General features: G+C 36.5%; 3 protein-coding genes across 3 annotated transcripts; 1 reads left to right on the top strand and 2 right to left on the bottom strand.

The window, feature by feature from the left end:
* Nucleotides 1-6,191: 6,191 nt before the first annotated feature.
* LOC110930891 (pentatricopeptide repeat-containing protein At4g17616) lies at nucleotides 6,192-8,800 on the bottom strand. The gene is made up of 2 exons (XM_035987774.1): nucleotides 8,672-8,800; nucleotides 6,192-8,585 (listed from the first exon to the last, which is right to left on the bottom strand). Exon 2 carries the CDS (start codon nucleotides 8,442-8,444, stop codon nucleotides 6,366-6,368), a length of 2,079 nt encoding a protein of 692 aa, XP_035843667.1. The 5' UTR covers nucleotides 8,445-8,585; nucleotides 8,672-8,800; the 3' UTR covers nucleotides 6,192-6,365.
* On the top strand, nucleotides 8,792-11,243 carry LOC110930890 (pentatricopeptide repeat-containing protein At3g57430, chloroplastic). The gene has a single exon (XM_022174282.2). It carries the CDS (start codon nucleotides 8,816-8,818, stop codon nucleotides 11,174-11,176), a length of 2,361 nt encoding a protein of 786 aa, XP_022029974.1. The 5' UTR covers nucleotides 8,792-8,815; the 3' UTR covers nucleotides 11,177-11,243.
* Nucleotides 11,244-12,435: 1,192 nt separating this feature from the next.
* On the bottom strand, nucleotides 12,436-15,467 carry LOC110930892. Its single transcript, XM_022174284.2, has 3 exons — nucleotides 14,549-15,467; nucleotides 14,063-14,226; nucleotides 12,436-13,637 (listed from the first exon to the last, which is right to left on the bottom strand). The coding sequence occupies exons 1-3, from the start codon at nucleotides 15,198-15,200 to the stop codon at nucleotides 12,576-12,578; spliced, it is 1,878 nt and encodes a 625-aa protein (XP_022029976.1). The 5' UTR covers nucleotides 15,201-15,467; the 3' UTR covers nucleotides 12,436-12,575.
* Nucleotides 15,468-15,709: the final 242 nt, after the last annotated feature.

The following is a 15,709-nucleotide window of genomic DNA, read 5'->3' as shown; positions in this document are numbered from 1 at the left end:
TCAACTAAGTTTTGAAGAATAGAAATTGGTATAAATAATAATCGAAAAGTTGGTCAACGGTCAATGGTGGGCCTATGTAAAAATGACTCGTGACGGGCACGTGCTGAGTTGATGGCGGGAAAGGAGCCGTAAGTTAGGCATATTGGGTTGGTTCTTGGAAGCAACCTTAAAAATCAACTATTGTTGTCTTCACACGTGGATTGAGTGTTCATATTTTTTAAGTGGCTTTAGTACCAAATTTAGCTTTATTATATTAACTAGGTTATAACCCCGTGTATTACACGAGTTGAATAAATAAATTTTATATACTAAATAATAAAACAATATATCTTTAAAAACCTCATTTATTGTACGGGTTGAATAAATATCATTTTATTTATTAAATAATAAAAAGTTATATCTATAAGAACAATATTGTACGGGTTGAATAAATATAATTTTATATAAAAGTAATAATTAATTCAAATAAATAATATTATAAATGAAAAGAAGATTAAACTAAATAATAATTATTTATAAGATATTAAACTAAATAATATTTAGTAGAATGGTTATCTATAACTAATTAGAAGAGATTAAACTAAAATAATAATGATCTATAAGAGATGCCCTAATATGATGACAAGTGTCCCCAAAGTGGTTTCTTTTATTATATAGTAAAGATATATTATATTATATTATATTATATTATATTATATTATATTATATTATATTATATTATATTATATTATATTATATTATATTATATTATATTATATTATATTATATTATATTATATTATATTATATTATATTATATTATATTATATTATATTATATTATATTATATTATATTATATTATATTATATTATATTATATTATATTATATTATATTATATTATATTATATTATAGATAATTATTAATTAAATTTGAATTTATATGTTTATCTCTAATTATATTAATTAATATTATACTATATTATATTATATTTTGTGTATAAAAAATTAATATGTAATATTATTATTAAAGGTGAGGAGGCATCAGAGAGTGACACGTGTATAAAAAGATTTTTAATATATTATATTATTATTAAAAGTGAGGAGGCACCAGAGAGTGATACATGTATAAGAAGATTTTTGTTTATTGGTATAGCAAGATATACTTGATTTATAGATTTTTTGCTTTGGTTAAAGATAATGTTACATATTTTTATATTGTTAGTGATTGGTAATTCAACTCTAATTTACCTAAAAGGCAATTGGTGACCGTCAACTAACCAACTTTAGATGGGTTTGTGGAGTGGTGGTTACAATTAACTATAATATTTTAGTCTAAAAAATTTGTGTATTGCTTAAATCTTAATTAAGATAACCTCCAATGGCCGTTTTTAGGGGTTGTTTCGATCGTTTTTTTTTAATCATTGTGAGAGTATATTTTAGGGCCGGTATTTTTTTGAATAACAAATTTGGATCACTAAAGTATCATCGTGGCACTAACGAACCACCCGATAATATCTATCTCTACTAGGCTATAATGTCTATATACAAATTCAGGAGAAAATTCAATAAATCTGATAAAAACCCCTTGTGAGAATCAAAACCTAGACCTAATGGTTTCTAAGTCTTATCTCACCTTAAAATACCACAAGGCTATAACGCCATAGGCAGAACTAACTTGGGGTGGGCCCTCATGTCCTTTTAGAAAGGGCATTTTAGTCATTTCATACCCACTTAACACCAAAAACTAACTTCCATCCGCTTCAGGGACTATCCGAGAGCGAATTTGCAATACTTAGAGACTATAGCTATAATTGAAAAAACGTAGGGACTATAGGTGAAATCTTGGCAAACCACATGGACTATCCGGACACTTTTCTCTCTTTTTTTTTTGCGTGTGAAAAATGAGTATTTTTTAATGCGGTAGTTTAATAGACAAACTTTTAGATGTTTTCAAGTTTCAAGGCTCATTCGGGTTATTACGTCTTTAAGATATGTAATACGTACATATAATACGAAAATACAAGATTTTAAAGGTTTACTAGGTGTGTTAAGTACTAAGGCTGGAGGATGTGGTTGGAGCCCCTAGGGGCTTTATCATGTCACGTAAGCGCCACCTAGTATCCCCTCAGCCATGGGGCTTTATCACGCCCGTCTTTAACTTGCATGGTGTTGATGGAACCTCCTATTAAAAAAAAAAAAGATTTCAATGGGTGAAATGACATGGGCCCCACCTGATAAAGCCCTTCGAGCTCGTTACCATGATGGAGCCCCATCAATAGCGCCCCTTCTTAAAATGGTGGGTGTATAGCGCCGAAGGACGCAATAGAGTGTGAGGTGGCGAGGGTGACGCCCCCACACCCTACGGCCTAATGTGTATTAGTGTTGGGTAGTACGAAGTGGATATGGTAAATCAATAGATATAGATATGGTAGGTGGGAAATGGTGGGCGACTTTCGGCATATTATGCGTTTATCTTTCAAAACCAGTTTCTTACTAGGAAACAACCAAGAACGTTCTTAATTGCCAGTAAATAATGACGATGATATAATAATGTAGCACTTTTTATTTTAACTATATGGAATGAATTTAAGTCGTTTTAAATCATGTTTGGGTCATTTATTAGCATTTTATATTTCTCATCACACTTGCATTGTAGACTTGTATTACCATGGGCGAAGGATAGTGGGGGTGGGAGCGAGCGGCCGACGCCCCCGAACTTTTCGCTCAGTAGTGGAGAGTATGTAGTTTTCGTATAGAAATTTTTGGGTATGTACGTTTTCGCCCCCCCGGTCGAAAATCTCAAGCTTCGCCGTCTACACTACACTACACTACACTGTAGAAGAACTGGCTCTTTTTGGTCAATACTAATCCTAACTCAGTTAATTACTGACAATAATCCGAAATCTTCTATTTTGTTTGTAAAATAGTCTGCCGTTAAAAAAACATAACGAAGTTAATTATTTTTTCCAAATTACAAACCGATCTTTTCGGGCTTTTGATCAGAACGAGAATACAAGTCTATTGATGTAAAACTTACCTCGAAACAGTGCTCTACACGGCGAAAACGCTGCTTCAATTCGGGTGTTTGAACTCCTAATTAACAAAAATCAAGTCGTTTAGAGCATTGTTTCGATGTAAGTTTTACGTCAATCGACTCGTATCCTCGTTCTGATCAAAAGCCAGAAAGCATCGGTTCGTAATTTGGAAAAAAAAAACTTAACTCCGTTATATTTTTTAACGGCGGACTATTTTAGAAACAATATGGAAGAGTTCGAATTATTGTAAGTAATTAACTGACAAAAAGAGACAATTCAAATTATTAAAATCCAATTTTCCTAAAATACAAGTATTTAATGTAGGGGGTGAAGTTATTGTAAAAAAGACCAAAAGTGTGAGAAAGGTAAGAAAGAATCTCAACCATTAGATTTAATTAATTGAAAAGGATATAATTGTAAATGCATTAACAAATTCAAATATGGTAATCCTTGATTTAAGGATTTGGAGAGAGAAAATCCTTGATTTAAGGACTTATAACCGTCCATAAATATAACACCATTCAGAGCATGTTCATACATGGTGTTTTAAATATAACACTATTCAACACAAATATAACACCATTCAGCACAAATATAACACCATTCAGTACAAGAATATAACACCATTCAGCACAAATATAACACCATTCAGCAGTAAATAAAATAAACACCATTCAGTACAAATATAACACCATTCAGTAACGAAATATAACACCATTCAGCACAAATATAACACCATTCAGTACAAATATAACACCATTCAGCACAAATATAACACCATTCAGTAACGAAAATATAACACCATTCAGTAACGAAATATAACACCATTTAGTAACAAAATATAACACCATTCAGTAATGAAATATAACACCATTCAGTAACGAAAAAATAACACCATTCAGTAAAAGAATATAACACCATTCAGTAAAATAATATAACACCATTCAGTAAAGAATATAACACCATTCAGTAAAATAATATAACACCATTCAGTAAAGAATATAACACCATTCAGTAAAGAATATAACACAATTCAGAAAAGAAAATAACACCATTCAGTACAATGTATGAATTGAAAAAAACTTTTACATCCAAAATTCTGTATCCCATACACTCCACCGATTCAGTACAATGTATTAATTGAAAAAAACTTTTACATCCAAAATTCAGTACAATGTATCAAAGCCGAAGACGTACGTTTACCTTTCATCCCGTGCTTGGTTGCTCCAACCGCCACCGATCACCACCGATTGCACCGCCGTACGATCGTTGGAACACCTACGTTTCTGCCACCGATCACCACCGATTGCACCGCTGTAGATTGAAATTGTAGAGAGAGAGAGAGCATCTGTTCGAGCGATTGGAGAGAGAGATCGAAATTGTAGGGATTTTGATTTACAGTTTCCTATTTTGAATGGATATAAAGACTTTATTACCCCTATAATTTTCAATTCAGTCCAAAAAATAAAACAGATTTTACAATTTGGTCCCTATTAATCTAAACCATCAGATCGAAGATCTAATAGTGTAGATTCTTTCTTATCCTTCTCACACTTTTGGTTTTTTTTTTACAGGAACCTTTACCTAATGTTGGTGTGAGAAAAATACAACCAAATATAACTCTAGAAGGTCAAGGTAATAATAAGTCTACATTACATGAGATGAAATGGTCTTCATGTCTCTATCTAGACATTATTACTAACACACTTATTATATAATATATGGTATAAGTAATAAAGTTCTTAAATGTATTTTAAGGAGAAAAATAATGTAAACGTTAGTGCTTACGTAACAATATGAACGTAATAGCATGATTTCAATACAAAGTGTCACATCATTATTCCATAGATTAAAATATATAAGTTGAAAATATAATTACTCACTATGAAATATATATCTATACATAATATTATTAAGAACACAATAAATATAAGTTGACAAATAATGCTTGTAAATAAGTTATAAAAAAAAAATGTTACCTAATATATTTTAACTTCCGCATGCTGATTTTGACCGCTGCTTTTTTGGGGTTAGGTGACCCGTGATTTTTGACCTTGATTTGCGGCGTTTGTCGGTATCAACTGCATCATCCCAATAACCAGCAACAAAAAAGGACTATTTAAATATATATACCAAGTGTAAGTGTAAGATATACGCAAACATAAACCTAAGGAAGACAGTGTTCATCTTTGCCCTTGATGCTTCCTTGTTTGGTAAAACAGACGGGTTGGTTAGCAGGTTAAGATGGGACATGTTAATAATGTTGAAAAACTCGACCCTTAACCCGACAAGCTTAAGCTAGGTGACGTAGGCACCATCTATATAACCCGTTTATTTAAACAAGCTGGTGGGTTAAGTAGGTTGTGAAGTGGGTGATGGTTGAATAATAAACTTATAATTATACATTTCATTAAACGCGTTGATCTTTTTATTCACAGTTGAACCCGAATATGACCCATTTATTAAATATGTTACTATGTTAGACCCATTGATTAAACATGTTAGGGGAATCACTCGTTTAAACCTTAACCATGACCCGTTTATTTTCATGTCAGGTGTGAGTCGTGTATGGAATTGACACACCTAATTGAAATAGCATAGGCTGGGTTGGACTGTCTAGCAAATACCTTTTACTTTCTTTTTTTTATATAAAAAAATAATTGGCGTGTTAACTATGATAACATAATAACGATCATGGTTGTAAAAATCCTGCCTAGCCTCCAATTAGTTGTCGATTAATCGCTAGTCATGCGTTCACCGAGTAATTTGCATCTAATCGGCCTCGCTAGGCGATTAAAAGTGGTTAAATCCGGTCCTAATCGGCCAAAATCGGTGGCCATCTAATAATTCTTGCCAAAACCGGTAAATTTCGGCCAAAACCAGTAAATTCAAGCTAAAACCTAATTAATCCTATCTACTAGAGAATATGGGTCGAAGAAGGTGTTAAAACATCTCTACATATAAACATGTGTGTATGTACATATAAAACTGAAATTACATATAAAACCCCAATCCAATTAATACCTATTAATCCCAATGAATCGCTAGTCGGTACCCTACCAGCCGACTAGCGCCTAACGATTCTTACAACACTGATAATGATAATATATATCTTTTGAATATATGCAATAAATAGAAGCATCGAGTGACTTTCAACATGTTCGACTCGCTTCCTTTTTAACTAAACGTTTGCTGTTTCACCTATTGACCCGTTTGATAAAACACAACCCAAATTAACACATAATAAATAAAAATATTCAAAAGTGTCACCTCTAATAAAACTAATTACACCCTTCAGAAACAAGAGGTCAAAAAAAAAAAAAAAAAAAAAAAAAAAAAAAAAAAAACTTTCAATCAATACCAGCCCATTTTCTAAAAGCCTTCACATGTTCAACCCTTTTGCTCTGAGCCTCAGTTCTACCCTCACAAACCTTCAATTTCCTGTACAGATCCTTATGAAGCTTCAAAAACTCACTTGTATACAACCATTTATCCCCATAAATCCCATCTTTTTTCATGCAACCAATGACCTCCATTACCCTCTCAAAATACCCTCCTTTCAAAAAATTCAATACCAAAACCTCATACAACTCTACATTCATCATCAACTTCCTATCGTCGAAACGCCTCTTTATATCGCCCCACAAGATAGTAATCTCGCGATACATTTCTAAACGCGAATACCCCATCGCCATGTACATGTAAGTCGCCACATTAGGAGAGATGTTCATTCTTTGCATGGTTTTATACGTCTTCAACGCGTCGTCAATCATTTCCGCCTTCATGAAGAAGTAAATCGACGAGTTAAATTCATAAACCGAACAATTTACGTCCCCTTTCTTCGTTTCTCGAATCAAACATGTGACTAAATCTGATTTTTTCCTGGAAACAGTCGGATTTGACGTGTCATCGGATATTGTTATACCCGTTTTCTTGATTTGTTTCACTAGCGACTCAGCTTCCCGATGCTTATTACATTCACGATAAGCTGTTAATAACGATGAGTATGAATCGGTGTTAGGTAAAATACCTGCCTGCGCGATATCATCTAAAATATCATGCGCGGTTTCCAGCCAACCGACATGAATACAAGCGTCAATAACGTCAGCACTTAAATCGTTTATGTTCATTTCAACCCGTTCGTTTTCTGTTTGGATCCGGCATAAAACCTTTGACAGCTCACTAATCCGACCCGCTCGTTTATACCCGACAATGAGCTTCGCTAGCGTTTTGTTGGTAAAAACAAGCCTTTTGTTCTTATACGTAACGAAACCCTCGTTTCTTTCTATCGTCACTAATGAATTTTCGGGCAAAAGGTGAGGCAAAACCTGTAACTTTAAACCTTTTTTGAGGTTCGGAGATCCAAGCGGGATTACAAACGGCTTACGTGGGCCGTTCTGAGTTCCGGTTAAACCGATCATATCAAATACAAGTTCGGATACCGAATCGATATCGTTGAACTTAAAATGTAAGCTCGTGAGATTATCGTAAAACTGGAAATAATGATGACCCATATAACCCGCCACCCGGTCAACACAACTTTTGAAGTTCTTTAACTCGTCCCTTTGACCGTTGACCGCATGGATTCGGGCAATAGTTACGATCGTACATGCATCGCCTACTAACCCCATTCGTGACATCAATTCTATGATCTGTTGACCCTTGAAAGTTAAGTTATAACGAGAGCACGAATCAAGAACGAGGTTGAAAATTGTCGTATCGGGTTTTATTATACACCGGTTAGAACCCGAACGCTGATAAAAATCGCAAATTTGAATCAATATATTCGATGCGAGATACGTACCTATTTCTTTTTTGACCATATGAAGAACGAGCGGGCCCAATAAGTTAGTTGGCGGGATATTATCTTTCTCAATCATTATCCGAAGAATCATCGATGCAGGAACGGGCATTTGCGCTCTTGCTAAAGAGAGCGAGAGGTTGTACAGCGGGTCAAACCGAAGCGAGTTTGACTTCTTCTTGGGAAGAAGAAGGATGATATCGCATGCTCTTTGAAGCCACTCGGGTTCACTAGTGTAGGATAATTCAGTTATGAACCTACTCAATAAACCGTCATCTGGTAAACCGTAAAGTTTTTTAAAATTTGTATACGCGTCCCATGCTTCATCCACTTGATGATTCGTTATAAAAAATTCGAGATTTTTAAGCAAAATGTCGTGAGAAGATCCTTCCCAACGGAGGCTTCTTGGCGGTACGCTGTTGCAGAGATATCGGAGGTGAAAATCGAAGGGCTTTTTACGGAAAATATCTGAAAGAAGAACCTTGCTGCGATTGTAGACCGAACGTTCTTTCCCACGAAGAGGTGCATTGTCGGTTTGTGTATGAATTGGTTGCAGATATACGAGACTTGAGCTACTACGGATCAAGCGGAGATTGATAATTGATCTTTTCACCGGCGACCACGCCATTTAGATATATTATTACTCAACAGATGATTATTATGCCGTAAACAAACCAAAATGAAGTAACAAGCTTCCAGATGGTGTTCTCCCACATAGGCATTTCATCGAACATCTGGTGTTCGACCACATAGGCATTTCATCGAACACCTGGTGCTCACCCGTAAAATTTATCGAACTTTTCAGTCACTGCTAACATCAACACTAGAAAACATGAAACAGAGAGAAAAAGGTACCTGAATTGATTGAAGATATTGCCGGGAAACACGTGAATTTGGCGGGAGAATAAGGGAAGTGACAAATTTTGTTCTGGTCGAGTTAAAGTGCGCATAAATTAAAAAAAAAACCAGTTTTTCTACCCTAAAAAGGCGTTCTTTTCTATGTACAACCTCCGGCGAACCTCCATACTTTCCGGCAAACTTACATCATTCCAGAAAACCCAATCTTTCTCAGCAAACCCACACCAATACACTCACAATATTCTCCCACTATGCGCCTCTACAAAATCACTCCAACAAACCCAACAATCACACGCAATTGCTCTCACAAACGGCTATCTCCCCAACAGCATCTCAATATCCGCTGCTCTTATTCTCCAATACGCAACCTATGGAGACCCATCAACCTCACACCTTCTGTTTCACCCATCAGTTTCATACTGTCGCTCTGCTTTCTTGTGGAACACGATCACCAGAGCCAACAGTATTGCTGGAGTCTACGATGGCTTTAAAGTTTACAACTTAATGATTCGTAGTGGCGTTAGACCTGATGATCATACGTTTCCGTTTGTTTTGAAGGTTTGTACGGATTATTACGAGGTTTGGAAAGGGAAAGAGGTTCATGGGGTGGTTTGGAAGCTAGGGTTTGGTTCGGATGTGTTTGTGGGGAATACCCTTTTGAGGTTTTATGGGGAATGTAGTGGGTTGAATGATGCAGAGAAGGTGTTTGATGAAATGTCTGAGAGAGATGTGGTGTCATGGAACACACTTATTGCAGTGTGTTCTAGCAGTTCTATAATGAGTTGTTATAATAAGGTGATTACCTTGTTTAGGGACATGGTTTACGCGGATAAGGTTAAGCCGAATGTGGTTACGGTTGTGAGTGTGTTGCCGGTGTGTGCAGCGGTCGAGGACCGCGTGATGACTAGTGAGATACATTGTTATGTTACTAAGATGGGATTCGGTTGCCACGTTACTGTAAACAATGCGTTAATCGACGCGTATGGGAAATCGGGTGATTTGAAAGCTTGTAAGCGAGTTTTTAACGAAACGACGGAAAAGAACGATGTTTCTTGGAACGCTGTTATAACAAGTTTAGCTCACATGGATCGACAACAGGACGCTGTAGGTTTCTTCAAGTCGATGATCGAAGAAGGTGTCGTACCAAACCCTGTTGCGGTTTCTAGTATTCTCCCGGTTTTGGTTGAACTTGAATATCGTCAATGGGGAATCGAGCTTCATGCGTTTAGCGTTAGAAGGCGTATGGAGTCTGATATATTTGTAGCCAATTCTTTACTCGATATGTATGCTAAATTCGCGTATCCGGTAAAAGCGTCCAACGTGTTCGACAATATCGATACGAAAAATATTATAACATGGAACGCGATGGTGGCGAATTATGCGCAAAACGGATTAGAATCGTTAGCTTTACATGCGGTAAGAGAGATGCAAACTCGTGATCATGTCCCGAATGCTGTAACCTTAACTAACATTCTTCCTGCGTGTGCACGAATCGGGATTATTTCTTATGGAAAAGAGGTACACGCGAGGTCAATTCGAGGTGGTTTCGACTCGCAGTTGTTCATCTCTAATGCACTTATAGACATGTATGCAAAATGTGGTAATTTGAATCTTGCACGAAAACTTTTTAACGTTTCGTATAAAGATCGGGTTTCGTATAACACGCTTATATCAGCCTATTCTCATACAAACACTTCTTTCGAGTCGTTAACTCTGTTTCGTGAAATGTTGTTAAAAGGACTAGAACCCGACGCGATCTCATACTCTAGTGTGCTTTCGGCTTGTGCAAACATTTCAGAGATCAAGAACGGTAAGGAGATTCACGGGGTTTGTGTAAGAACCCTTTTATATAACCATCTCATTGTTTCAAACTCGGTTTTGGATCTTTACACGAAATGTGGACGCGTTGATCTTGCCCAGAAAGTGTTTGATGAAATGCCTAAAAGAGATGCAGCTTCATGGAACACGATCATTATGGGGTATGGAATGCGTGGTGAAATCGACACCGCGATTAGTTTGTTCAAAGCCATGAAAGGTGACAATCGCGATCATGTGGATCATGTGAAATGCGATTCGATTACTTACATAGCGGTTCTATCCGTTTGTAGTCATGGAGGATTAGTTGATTTAGGAAAAAAATACTTTGAAGAAATGAAGGAATGTAACATTGAACCGACACAAATGCATTACGCGTGTATGGTTGATGTTTTGGGTCGGGCCGGGCTAATGGATGAGGCGGTAGAGATGATTAACGGGCTAGGAATGGAGGCCGATGCGAATGTTTGGGGGTCTTTGCTTGGAGCTTGTAGGATTCATGGGAATATTGAGTTGGGTCAGTGGGCTGCGGATCGTATTTTGAAGATGAAACCGGGTCATTCGGGTTACTACATGTTGCTTTCGAATATGTATGCAGAAGCAGGAAGGTGGTATGAAGCTGATAAGATTAGAGAGTTGATGAAGGTTAGGGGAGTTCAAAAGAATCCTGGTTTTAGTTGTGTTTAACAAGCTCATAATGGTTAAGACCAATCTTTGGATAAATGTATATATTAATTCTGATAATACAATAAAAAAGTTGATTATTAGGGTTGTGTATATTGAGGTAAGCAGTTACGTAACTGTCTTATGTATCACATTTAAAACAACTACAAGTATTCATACGTTTCTAGCAGTTTCAATTTAATATTGGTTTTGTATTGAACGATCATCTACTGCTTTTTTTACTTATTACACCAATTTATGTGCCTATGTTTTTTTTATGGATTTTAGCCGATATACATTTCCGTTTCTTATAACTTTTAATGTGTAATATTTTGTAAAATTTATGTGACTGTTTTTTAGTGGATTTTAGCCGATATACATTTTCGTTTTTTATAACTTTTAATGTGCAAGATTTTGTAAAAAATTATGATTTTATATTAGATGGGGAGAGTTATCTTGAGAACGTTAAATATTGCGAAAACCGCGAGAAAGAATGAAAAAACCAACCAAAACCAATTTTTTTATACAAACCTCATTGTAATTAAGATACAACATCAAAAAAAAAATATACAACATCAAATAATTCATTTCTCCTTAACAGATTTACACATGTGTAAATGACAAACTTACACATGTGTAGATTTTTTTTATTTACGAGTTCACGTAAATTTAAACGTGTAAATTAAATTTCTAACATTGTATTCGAATAATAATGATAAGTGTAGAAAAAATTTTGAATTTGAATTGTTTTTGACCAAGTTCTCGCGGTTTTTTCATTTGTTCTCACGGTTTTCACAATATTTAGCGTTCTCATTTAAATCCTCCCCTTTATTTGATTCGGGTTCATTTTTACATCAAAATGTAAATAAAAATGAACATTTCACAATGTGGCATTTGATTTTTTTTTATGAAACATTATACATTAAGCATTATAAAAGAAAATAATTTATATATTAACACCTAGAAAAGAATTGAAAAGCAAATTAGTCACCTCAATTGATGCAGTATAAGTAACAAAAACAAAAACCTTGGTGAAATATTTTATCTAAAGCAGTCAAAAATTGATGATATAGTGTTACAAGCAATGTTTTAAAATCTGGTTTTTATACCGTATCGGATTTGGCTCAAAAACGGTTTAACCTGGTGTATCTGGCGGTTTAACCGGGTGTACCAGGCGGTTCAACCGGTACAGCCGGTACAACCGGCTGGTTTGAACCGGTTTTTAAAACATTACTTACAAGTTAACAAAAGAGTAAAAAATGAAATTTCAATTTATTCTATAATTTCATGATAAACAATTTGGAGATCTCAATTTACAACACAATGTCTTACCCAACAAAACTGCTTAAATCAGTATCCAAATAAGATTTTACATATCACAAGCTTGATCAAAAAAGAATATGCTTAAAAACCAAAAAAAAAACTATGATGGGTGACAAATAACAGCTTTACAGTGGGATTCACTGTCTATAATCCACAAACCTAAACTTTCAAGCCTGTTTTGTACCAAACCCGAACCCGCATCCGAAGACCAAAACACAACCTTTGTGTCATTCTTTAACACGATTCCATTATCATCACCGGCGTTAATCTCAACGCTAAACCCTAGACCCTCGTCAAACCTCTCTAACTTCACACCTTTCCTCTCCAATAACTTTCCCGCGATAAACCCAAAACCGCCCCCGTCTTTACTCATCGTGGGGTCCGCCGATTGTGCAATCTCGTTCACAAAGCGATTGTTCCAGATCCTGGATCCTGTACTCCTGGCGAACAGAAGTCCAAGTCTCTTCCCGACGTAAAAGTCAACGGTGGGATTGCGTTTGACCGAGTCAAGAAAAAAGTCAGCGTTGACCGGAACCATGTCGTGATCCAACACCCACGTGTCATACTTCATTTCCAACGCTTTTTTTACGACCAACGCCTTCACGATATTCTCCTTGCTTAATTTACTCGATTTGTATTCCTTCAACGTGTCGAAAAATGCATCCGCGTTAACCACTGTATGCCCACGTCTTGCAAGATCAAGCAAGAATTCAGAATCGGGACCCACAAAGATATAGTTCCAAACATTAAGCCTCGCAAAATGGCACAATAAGTTTCGGGTTAACATCTTTGACGTTTGATCTACGCTCACAACCACTAAAGCATTCGCCTTTTGGACCGATTTCAAAACAAGCTCGAGTTCATCAACGTTTGTCACAATCCTATCGGGAATTACTTCCCGAAAACAGAAATCATACCATTTAAGATTTCTTAAAGGCTCCAATTTGAAAACGTTGCTCTCACGAGAACTCTCCTGAATCAGATTCGAATCGGGCCCTGCAGTTTTCCCGTAGTTAACCCCCGTGTCTCTATGAGAGACACTCAGCGCTGACTCGTTTAAGAAATTCGTGTAAATGTTAAAATACCCTCGCGCGTGTATAAACTTAATAAACCACGGCGTCCATATCCTGTCCCCCATCTTTTTGTACCAACCCGTTGTCACCTACACATCAAAATAAAAATTAACAAAATAATATAAACATACGTCAATATGTTTTTAAATAAAGAGTAAAGTACACAGATAGTCCCTGTGGTTTGCCAAAATTTTGGATTTGGTCCATAGCTTTGCAAAAGTACACAGATGGTCCCGGTGCTTTGCACTTTGTCACGAATTTAGTCTCCAATGTCCACGGATGGTCCCTGTGGTTTGCACTTTGCATCGCATTTAGTCCATAACTTGGACCTCCTGAAACCTAAAGATTTGTTTGTTGGGGACTAAATGCGTTACAAAGTGCAAACCACAGGGACCATCCGTGTACTTTTGGAAAGCCAGAGACCAAATCCAAATTTTGGAAAACCACAAGGACTATCCGTATACTTTACTCTAAATTAAACGAGTCCATAGGGATCGAATGCAGACTAGGTTACCATGCCATCAAGAATCGGTTTCACACCCTTCGTCTTATGCGTGTCATACCATAACCGAAACTCCTTCCACGGCTTCGGAAACAAAAGTTGACCCCACGTACCAACAAGCTGATACAAGAAAACCTTTGTTTCTTTATCTATGTTTATTTTGTTCCCATGCTTACCTAACATCATAAGCTAATTAAACTCATAAGCTACAACAACAAAAAATGTCATATATCTCAAACTTTCAAACCAAACAGATACATTTAACCATCGTTATTAAAGGCGCGAGGCGCACTCAAGGCGATTTGTTGGGCCCGGGGCTTTATTTGCGACCAGGCGTGCCTGGGCGCTCGCTTTAATAACTATGACATGAACTAACTTGAAGCATAGTTATTAAAGGCGCTAGGCGCACTCAGGGCGATTTGTTGGGCCCGGGGCTTTATTTGCGCCTAGGCGCGCGCTTTAATAACTATGCATTTAACTATTTAAGTTAACCAATACCTGGAACAAACCTCGGCCGTTGTAACGAAGCACCATATATCCACGGACTATAATTCGACGCATTGTAATAATAACCAACAATCAAACTTTTCAAAAATCTATAATACAACGGCGACAATTCAATATCGTCTTCAACGACAAACGCAAACTCATCATCCGAAACCGGCCACCACGCTTCCAACCACTGCGCCTGCAGCCCGACATTCCCGGTCCGATAATGCACCATCTTCTCCCCAAATTTCCACTCAAACCCATCAACAAAATCGAGAATTTCACGAGATTCATTCAGTTTCTTATCCAAATACTCATTATCTTGATCCTTTTGGTCCAAAATCTTGAAGTGATCGATGAATATGTGAATGTTAACCTTCTCGTTGTCGTAATGAGCAGCTGCGAGAGATCGCAGGCACCGGGAGAGTGATCGGAGGCGATCGTAAGTGAGGACTTTGATTGTGAATGAGAAATTGGGGGAAATTTGGAAATTAGGGTTTGGGATTTTGTTAAAGTTTGTGATTGTGAGTGGGAATTGGGAAATTGGGGGAGATGATGAGAGAGAAAGTGAGGAAGAACGGTAGAGAGAGAAGATGAAGAGAGCTGAGAGAGATACAATGAGGAAGATGGGGTAAAAGTAAAACCCTCTCTTTGGTGCCATTTTGAGATTTAGAACTTCATGTAGAACAAATCGATTTGTGAACAAATCGTCACTGTTTGAACAATATAAACCCTAAAGATTTGATTGAACTTAGAATTGAAATCTGAAGAAGAAAAAGAACAGAGAAGGAGAGTGTAACCTCGATCTTGAATGTTGGATCCAATCAGTGGCTTCTGCAAGTAGCAATGATTTGTTGTATGGAAGTTCAAATCTTGAATCTTGATTATTGCAGCTTTTTCCAGGGTTTGGAGTTTATTTCTTCTTCCTCAATGAGGGAAAACAAAATTTAGCAAGGGGTTGTTTGTTTACCTTTTAACGAGTCTTTTAATGGTTCAGATCTTTTATCGGTTCAGCACGGGGGTGTTTGTTTTTTAGAAAAAACACTTCAGAACCTCTTTTCTCTTCTCCACGCAGACCACGCGCAGACATAAAGGTCTGCAACTTGTTTGTTTTTTAGAAGAGTTTTCAAATAAAAAGAGCTGCCCCACCTCTTTCTCGGGCAGATGTGG

This window comes from Helianthus annuus, chromosome 3 (assembly GCF_002127325.2).
Source record: "Helianthus annuus cultivar XRQ/B chromosome 3, HanXRQr2.0-SUNRISE, whole genome shotgun sequence".
In the NCBI taxonomy this organism is placed as follows: domain Eukaryota; kingdom Viridiplantae; phylum Streptophyta; class Magnoliopsida; order Asterales; family Asteraceae; genus Helianthus; species Helianthus annuus.
This window is presented reverse-complemented; position numbering and strand designations above follow the sequence as displayed.